The 9,252-nt window shown below is 36.8% G+C and overlaps 1 protein-coding gene across 2 annotated transcripts in view; it reads left to right on the plus strand.

Moving 5' to 3' along the window:
- The window catches only part of zbtb16b (zinc finger and BTB domain containing 16b), a 76,635-nt gene that overhangs the window by 17,313 nt on the left and 50,070 nt on the right, over positions 1 to 9,252 (plus strand). For both annotated transcript variants that reach the window (XM_016518955.1, XM_016518954.1), the window contains exon 3: positions 4,442 to 4,539. In XM_016518955.1, the coding sequence (XP_016374441.1) occupies positions 4,442 to 4,539 (98 nt within the window). The remainder of the gene's footprint in view (positions 1 to 4,441; positions 4,540 to 9,252) is intronic.

A 9,252-nucleotide genomic window follows, 5' to 3' on the forward strand; every position in this document is an offset into this window, starting at 1 on the left:
GGGAGCTGGTTGCTGAAACCATGCCCACCTAGCTCGACGGTGGTGACAGCAGCGGCAATCCACCTGTCACTCAAGTGGCCACGCCCTTAATTATGCAGAACTTTAAGGCTTAATATAATTTAAACGGATGAGTTATAAAAATATTCACCCCCCTCACAGTTGTCATGAAGGGCAAAATTAGCTATATAGACCAAAACCACTTTTTGTACCAGGCTGTAAACATATTTTTTTCTGCTGTAAAGTTGGGCATTTTAACATGGGAGGTCTATGGGACTGACTCCCTTTTGGAGCCAGCCTCTAGCGGCCAGTTGATGAATTGCAGTTTTAGTCACTTCCGTGTTGGTTTCACGAGAGAGACCGGAAGGTTGCCGCTTGCATGAAACGGAAGTAGCGATTGTATTTTTTTCTTTACTGTGACGTCTGTCCGAGTGAAACGGCATCTGAAATGAAAGGGCGGGACTTGATTTCGTCCTTCGGGAATTGATTGGATCATTGGAAGTTGGGGCGTTGCTAACAAAATGGAGGCAGATCTGAATGCCAGTTTGCAGTTAGTTGTGGGGGGATTTCTCTCCACTGGATTCACCGCCGACACCCTAGCATGAAGAACTTTTTTATTTATTGAGGAAGACGACGACGAGGACGATCAACGGCACAAAACATGCCTAACAGCACGCGTGCGAGGAAGACGACGACGAGGACGATCAACGGCACAAAACATGCCTAACAGCACGCGTGCGAGAGAGAGAAAGAGAGAGAGAGAGAGAGACTGCCTGAATGACTGAGCGCGTCCTCCATCAGGTTAAGTCATATTCATAAAAAATAGTTTGCGATGTCCTAAGAGTAATTTTGTGGTAATATCCTTTCAATTTTTAAGGGTAGTGTACTCCCCCATGTCTTGCGTCAGCACTGGTCAATGCATTGATTTCTATAAAGTGAAGCTTCAGCTTCAGCTTTTCCCCATGTTGTTTATCCCAGCATTTACCGCTCACGTCATTAGCTCCTCCCTTGCGCCATAGCTCATGACCGGAAGAGAAGATGAGTCGTTTTGAGGGGGAGGGGAGGTTAACGTTTTTGATTAAAGATTACAAGGGCACATGAATTTTTTAAAAATAATGAAGTGCACAGATAAATTATTTATAATAAACACTACAGTATTCCATTAAAAAATAAGAATTTTCAATTTTGATTTCATGCCGACTTTAAGTACATCTCTTTAAAAGCTGCATTGTTAGCTATATAAAGCTAAACAAAGGGAATAGATCTAGATAAACACATTAGTTAACCTCAATAATCTGCCAGTCGACCATCAAACATCTGCATTAATGTGGTACTGCTAAAAAGCTTGGTTTATGCCATGTCATTATTGTACAGTGTTTTCAAAGCTTAGCTGCACAATAATATGCAATTTTCAAGCCACAAGGCAGCATTCAGTAAGATAGCACTAGTATTTTTCCAGCAAACACACAAATATGTAGAGAACGTCTGTTAGCTGCTGACAGCGGTGCTCAGCGTGTCCACAGCGGTTGAGTGGATATTGTTTATGGGAGGCTGGGCTCTGTCAGGCGGTCTATTTCAGACCCTGTGTTGTGGCTGCAAAGGGGCACGACGCAGCAAATGCTACAGATTGTGAAATGCAGCTAACACGCATTCTGTCTGCGCCCTCAACCGAATGGCATATGACCTCTGCAAACATCCTCGGTCAAATAAAATGACCATATACCTGAGGGTGTTGACTCTTTGAATTCGAATAGAAAACTAATTCGCTTCCATTACTCCGAATGATCTTCAACAGAATGTCCTGGATTTAATATTTTACCACGACCGTTCCTAGTGGTAGCGAGTTTGCTTTAATAGCTTTTTTCAAGGTGAAATAATATGCCCCTGTTCATAATGAGCCCGTGCATGTCTGGCAGCGCCCCGGTTGCGGAGCGGTGATAATTAAGGGCTCTATAGCAGGAATAAAGGTTACGTCTGCGGCGGGTTCGCTCGACTGCTCGTTAGGACTCGGGCGAGAGAAGGGAACAGGAGTGGGCGGGGGACGAGTCGTTGATATGTACAGCGTGACTCAGTTAAACATACTGGACTGCCGGGGTATTTCAGGAGAATTTAATACGTTTTAATTAAAACAAATATTTAGATCGAGAGGACAGATTAAAAGGACAATCGGCATGTTTGACTTTGACGGGTGGTTTTGGGCCTTACGGTTCGCTCGTGGCTGTAGCTGCTTCATTGGAATGGAGTGTATTTGTTCAGGTTCTTTGTGTACCTTTTCTCTGAGACATGTTTAATTTTTGATAAAACTAAGCCATAAATGTTTTCTCTCAAGCCACTGGGTCACTACGGCTGGACGGTAAATATTTCATAGTTCTGCGGAACTAGTTCCGTTATGGACGTTGGTTTTGTAGACAAGCTCGTTGCGTTTCTCGAATCCAGGTCTAGCCAGGCTTATTTTAAGCATCAGATGATGATGGCATATGCTATTCAGTTCATTAACAGCTTTTGCTGTATTAGACCTAATTGATTCAGACCTACTTGATGAATATTTCGAGTGCCTGGAGTCTTTGTAGTATGTGCCCAAAACCTTAAAGGGGTCATATGATGTTGCTAAAAAGAACATTATTTTGTGTATTTGGTGTAATGAAATGTGTTTAAGCGGTTTAAGGTTCAAAAAGCACATTATTTTCCACATACTGTACATTATTGTTTCTCCTCTATATATTCTGAAATGCGTCGATTTTATCTTCACAACATGGCGGCGGCAGTGGCAGAAACAATAAAGTTACACGTTCTTTCTTTGCGTGAACATTTGGGCGGTGTTATGCAAATCTTCCCACATCGTGATGTAGACATGTGGGGGCGTGTTTGAACGAGGCGTTTTAGGAAGGCGTGGACCAGTGTAAAGTTTTATAAAGAATATCTCTTTGGGTTTGAGACTTTAGTCTTTGCAACTTTAAAACTTATCTATTCACGAACAGCTTGTAACACTCCAAAGAGAAAGGAAAACTTGAAATCACGTCATATGACCCCTTTAAACCTTTCTCAGCACCCTGTCGAGAGTATCATCAAAATAAACTATGAGCCACAGACGCAGTCATGTTTAGAATATCAAGTGTGGATTTATGAAGCTGTATTCCTAAATTAAACTGCTTTTTTCAACTTTAAAGGAATAGTTCTTTTAACGGAATGCTTGCTTTCTTCCATGGAATACGCAAGGAGGTGTTTTGGAGAATGTTGCAGGGCTCCATTCGATTAATTCAAGCTGGTGTATACGGTGAATGCAGATCTCCAACTTCTCCAAAAATGTCAATAAAGCACCATAAAAGTAGTCCATAAGACTCTTGCACTATATATACTCCTGCACACAGTCTTCTGGAATTGATATGCACTGAAAATTTCTCATTGCAACGTAACTATTAGATCTCGTTCATGCACAAACATATCAAATGATGAAAGAAATTTTTTTTTTCCTGTAGGTCACTCAATATATATGAAGTTATTATTTATTTATTCATTATTCATTTATTTATCGCAGTAACTAAAATTTCAGTAATATAAGCCATGAATTAAACATCATTCTGTAAAATAAGTATAATGAACTACACAAAAAGTGTTTTGAAATTCTCCAGCATGTTTTATAATACCCAAAAGTCAAACATAGTTCACTCCTCAAGCACGTTATCATGTTCATCAAAAACTTTTCTTTTGGAATATTAGAAGTAAAAACATTAATTTAACACACTCGTGGGCATCAGTCACTTCACTGAATTCTTGCTGGGCAAAGAAATATATAATTATTACCTTACGATCTGTTTTCAGATCCACATCCACATTTGAACATCACAACACTGATGTCTGTCAAAAAATAACACGCACAATACACTCTCATATGCTGATAAATAGATTTGATAAGTGAAAGGATATCAAACAACTTGATAGGTGTTTATTTTTTTATATAAAATATGGTTTGATCTTCTCAGTTGTTTAAAAGATTAAGGCAGTTATCAAAGTTTTATCTTCGTGGCACTCTTGAGCATTCTGAACAGCCTGACATAACATTTCAACCAATAGTGTGAGTTTGGGGGTGTGGCTATTTGTTTGTTTAACCAATGGCAGATTAGGAGAGTGTTAGAAATCTGTTTGAAAACAATCATTATATTCATTATTCTCTTTGGTGAGTCTGGTGGTGCAGAAATGACATCTTTTAAGCAAATATATTTTATGAATATGAGTGAATATGAATGTACTTGGCTATAGATTATATATATAATTTATCAACTCATTTAGTGAAATCACTGATGCCATTTTCTCACCGGAAAGCACATATTACCTGTTAAACTTGAAATCAGGGTCAAGAAAATGACCAGATCTGACCTTCTCAAAGTGTGTAGTTACTGTGTAAAGTTACACTGGTTTAATCTATCAATGTATGTTTAATCCACAGGAAGTTGCATGGTGGAGTGAAGACCTTTGGCTGTGAGTTCTGTGGAAAGCAGTTCCTGGACAGTTTACGATTGAGGATGCACATGCTGTCTCATTCAGGTAAACCCTCCCGTAAATACCATGATCACACACGAATGTAGTCCCGATAAGGAAGAAAGCATAGATTACAGTGCCATTGCACAAGTGATACGTGATCGCTGTTGTGCAACAAGTGTCAGACCCCTGTTGCCCCGTGTTTGTCCACCATGTACCGCAAGCTTAACCTGCTGTAACAGATGGAACATTGCACTTCTATTAGTGACGCAGTGTTTGGTTATCCCCGTCTTCACACTTCCCTCTCCAGTCTCATATGTGTCTCAACTGTTACATTTCAAGCCTGGCAGAGATCCAGTCTGGGCACTTTGCCACATTGTTAGTACAGTATGTACAGTGAATCTTGCCAGCTTGTTTTTTTTTCTCATTGTAATGAGTAGGTGTAGGACAGAAACATGCTTAAGGGAGGGGATGGATCCAGTTGTTTATATACATTCAAACCCATAATTAAACGATCATGCTGAAATGATGCTGTTGCATGTTATGTAAGTGTGTGGTATTGTTTCGTGCCGATGTGTGCTATTAACTTCGAACTTTTGCCATCAGATTTTAGTTATCAAAAGGGTCTGTTGCATAACCGTAGACATAAAATAAACCAGATGTAGACTGCAAAATGAAGTTTAGTGCTGAGACTCTGTGTTTTGGGCTTATGCTGTCCAGCTGTCATCCTGTTTTTTTTATTGTAGCTCCTTTTTAAGATCTTTCCCTTTCAGTCTTTGCTTTACAGAGTCTATTATTTGGTTGACCGACATGGGTTTTCCATAAAAATGCCACTAGTGAAAATTCTGCTATTTAATAAAATTAGATTTTAATTACACATTTAATTATTATTATTATTTTTAAATTACAAATGTTGTTATCATTTTAAAATGTGTATCTCTTCTTTCTTCACTTTTCGTTACATATGTATTTAGATACAGATATATAATAGAGATTTACACACACAGTACTACCTCACACCCATACTTCATATAATCACATGTAAAACCAATTATGAAAAAAAACTTAATTGTTTCTTTTTTTTATAATAAAACCACATATAAAATATGTATTAATTTATTTAGTTAGATAGGTAGTTATGTTATGCCCTATCTTTTGTAAAAATAAAAATTATTTAAAAAAGAATGATATATATATATATATATTAGTGCTGTCAAACGATTAATCGCATCCAAAATAAAAGTTTTTGTTCACATAGTATATGTGTGTACTGTGTATATTTATTATGTAAATATAAATACACACACATACAGTATATATTTTGAAAATATTTACCACACGGACTAATACAGCTTAGTTATAGCAAATTATATGCACATAAATATGCCACAAAAACACTTATTTAACAAAATATTTACTCAAAAAAGGAGAAAATTATTAAAATATCAGTAAAAAAATCAGCCTGTACAGTACAATATATATCGGCCTGTTACTATTGGATCGATGATTTAAAATACTAGGAAGCATTTTGTCCCTTTTATGATAGCAGAGAAGGCACATTATTTGGGAAACATGGAGAAATGGCATTGCAACATGTTGCAGGCAGGATTCAAACCTACTTTTTCAGGTCAAGGCTCTCGCCTCAGTATCAGGGATGCTGTGATTGATGCTTATTGAATTCAGTAGTTGCCCACACTAAATTGTGCTTTAGTGGGGAATGTCCTGTTTCAAGTGGAGGGGAAATACACTGGCAGCAGGCAGTGTGTGTGTGTGTGTGTGTGTGTATGTGTGAGAGTGTGTCCATCTGTCTGATTAAGTCTGTAGTCGTCTCTCTGGTGGGTTTGTGAAGCCCACCTCACTTGACTTTATCAGCACACGTTTTTGTCAAGATTCTGACAGCTCTCTTTGCCAAATGAACTGAAAAGTCCTCTTTCTTTTATCTCTTGTTCTCTGTCTGCTTCTTTTTTGTGTGTTTATGAAAGCGAGAGGAAGAGATTTATTATTTTTCCCTAAACCCAACCCTCCTAATCTGGTATAAATCAATATCATAAACACTGGCAACAATATTCAGTTACTCCCACATTTAATCTGCTCGTAATCCGCCATCGCACCTGTTCACGCACGACACGAAGCAGAAACGAGCGCGAATCTTCATCATGCGCGGCATTCGGGCTGAAAAGCCCTGTCAAGATGTTTTCTCTTAATGTCTCTTTCTCTTTTTTTCTCTGTCTTTCTCTCTCTGTCTGGGAGAAGCCCTGCGCTCGGAACCTGGCGACACGCCAGCTCTTCCCTCGCACTGATGACATCATCAGCTGTCGGCAGGTCTGGATGTTCTGCCAGCATTCTGGAGCATTTATGATTGCTCGCAGATGTGTGTCCAGGAACATACTGTACCCAAATCCCAAAATTAATCAAATTTGACTGCTCTCCAAGCCACTGCTCTCCAAAATAGCATGAGCACTGGGGTGGAGGGAGGACACTGGCGGAGTCCTAAATAAAACAAAAATGCAGAAAGAAAACAGAAATATTGACTGCAGGCCTTTGGAGGCAGGCTGGAGAGGTTGGAGCAGACGTTTGTGCTGCGGTTGAAGTGTTAAAGGGTTACGTCCGAGGGCATGCCCTACAGTACATGCACCACCATGCCAGGTTCTGACGCTTTCCATTCATACAGTATACTAAGATGTAACTTATTGTATCCTAAATATGTTTGATAAATCTGAAAAATATCTTAGCATAGAAAGTAACTAGTCTAATGTCCGTATCCTCCCTCTTAAAATGTGGATTTTGGCCTGTCAGAGGTCTTGACATCTTCAACTGTGTTTAAACCTTCAAATATGCAAAAATGTTTTCATTTTGACACAATCTGTTGAATTTATATTAAATTCATTGTCAAAATATTTTAATTATTTACTTTTATTTATTGTTTGTTATTATTTAGTATATAGTAATAGTATAGTTTTATATAATGTTACTATTATTATTTATAATTATTAGTATAATTATTATTTATTATAATTTATTTATCAAACTATATATATTATATATTACTCATTTTACTCATTCTAACAGTCCTTAAAATTGTGACACCTTGATAAACTGACTTTAAATTTTACCCAAATTTAGGGCTAAATTTCAACCGAGTTACCAACATTTTTCTGGCATTTTCAAAATGGTATCTGTTTATCTATATATTTATCTATTTTTATAATTTTATGTAAAGACATTTTGCCAAATACATTAGATTTTTAATGTTTATTGAATATTAAATTCATTGTCAAAATAATTTTTGGATTATTTAATATTATTTATGATTTGCTAATCTTACTCATTGTAACAGTCCTTAAAATTGTGACACCTTGGTAAACTGACTTTAAATGGTACCCAAATTTAGGGCTAAATTTCAACCCAGTTACCTGCATTTTTCTAGCTTTTTCAAAATTGTATCTTTGAGAACCACTGGATTATAATGACTTATACACTCTTTTTACGAGTTGCGTTGCATCACGCCGCGTAAACATAAAACCATGTCTGCATTTGTGATCGGAGAAATGACAAACAACAAGCGCTACCCTACACTGCTCAAAACTCGCGTTTGAATCATCAGTATTCCCACATCGTGACATAGACATGTGGACATGTGACTTTAGGGATCTTATATATTCATGAACAGCTTGTAATACTCCAAAGAGAAAGGAAAACTTTAAATCGCATCATATGACCCCTTTAATTATTTATATTAAATATTGTTAACATTTATATTAAATTTATTGTAAAAATTAATTAAAATAATTAATTAATAATTAAAAAAAAAAAAAATTTTTATTTGCTTTTATTTTTTATCATTATTTAGTATATATCAATAGCATATTTTATATACTATTACTAATATTATTTACTATTATATGAAGAGTTTGGTTCCAAAACGCTATAAATCCATTTTGTTTAATTTGAGTAAAAATGTGTTTCCTTTACCAAGAAAGTGGCAAAATGAAAACCACTATTTTCTGTTTCAAACTTTCACATAGCATCTTTAGGTTATAATAACATAAAAAATTCAAATCCAGATTTTGATTTTCAAAGATTTATTATAAAAACTGATTATTTTTTCCCAAAATGCAATAAATCCATTGAATCAATATAAAAGTTATTTTTCATATTGAAACTGTTGAAAATACACAACATAGTAAGTTGATCCACATATGACAGCCTCTGAACTTGGTCAATACTAATCTTATTAATAGCTTACGTTTCTTCCCCACCCCAGAAACCACCACAGGTTCATTAATGCCGTCAAAAATATTTTTTTTAGGCTGCACGATAAATCACATGCGATTGTCATGCGCATCTCGTCAATAAAGCCGGTTCTGTGATTAGTAGTAAACCCCCATCACGTGCTTTCAGATGGCATTTAATACACAGAGTCGTAGATCACTGACAAGCTACGCAATATCACGTTCATAATCAAAGGTGATTCATCTGTGATTATGAACACGATATTGCGTAGATTGTCAGTTACTGTTTACAATGCGTGGAATGGTGCGCTGTGATTGGTTGAGCGGATGTATCGCATTCTGCAGAGAAGGGAGACTGGCGTTTGTCGCGGTTTGGAAGAAAGGGATAAAACATGATAGAATAACATGACGGATATCGCATTTTGCGTAAAATAAAAAATGTTCTTTTCAATACCGTCCAGATACAATACTGATTTTGGCGGGAACTAAATTTTTTTTTAAAATGGCGTTTATCGCGTTTTGGAACCAAACTCTTCATATTTATTGT

Source organism: Sinocyclocheilus rhinocerous, unplaced genomic scaffold, assembly GCF_001515625.1.
Source record: "Sinocyclocheilus rhinocerous isolate Xijiao unplaced genomic scaffold, SAMN03320098_v1.1 scaffold689, whole genome shotgun sequence".
Taxonomy (NCBI): domain Eukaryota; kingdom Metazoa; phylum Chordata; class Actinopteri; order Cypriniformes; family Cyprinidae; genus Sinocyclocheilus; species Sinocyclocheilus rhinocerous.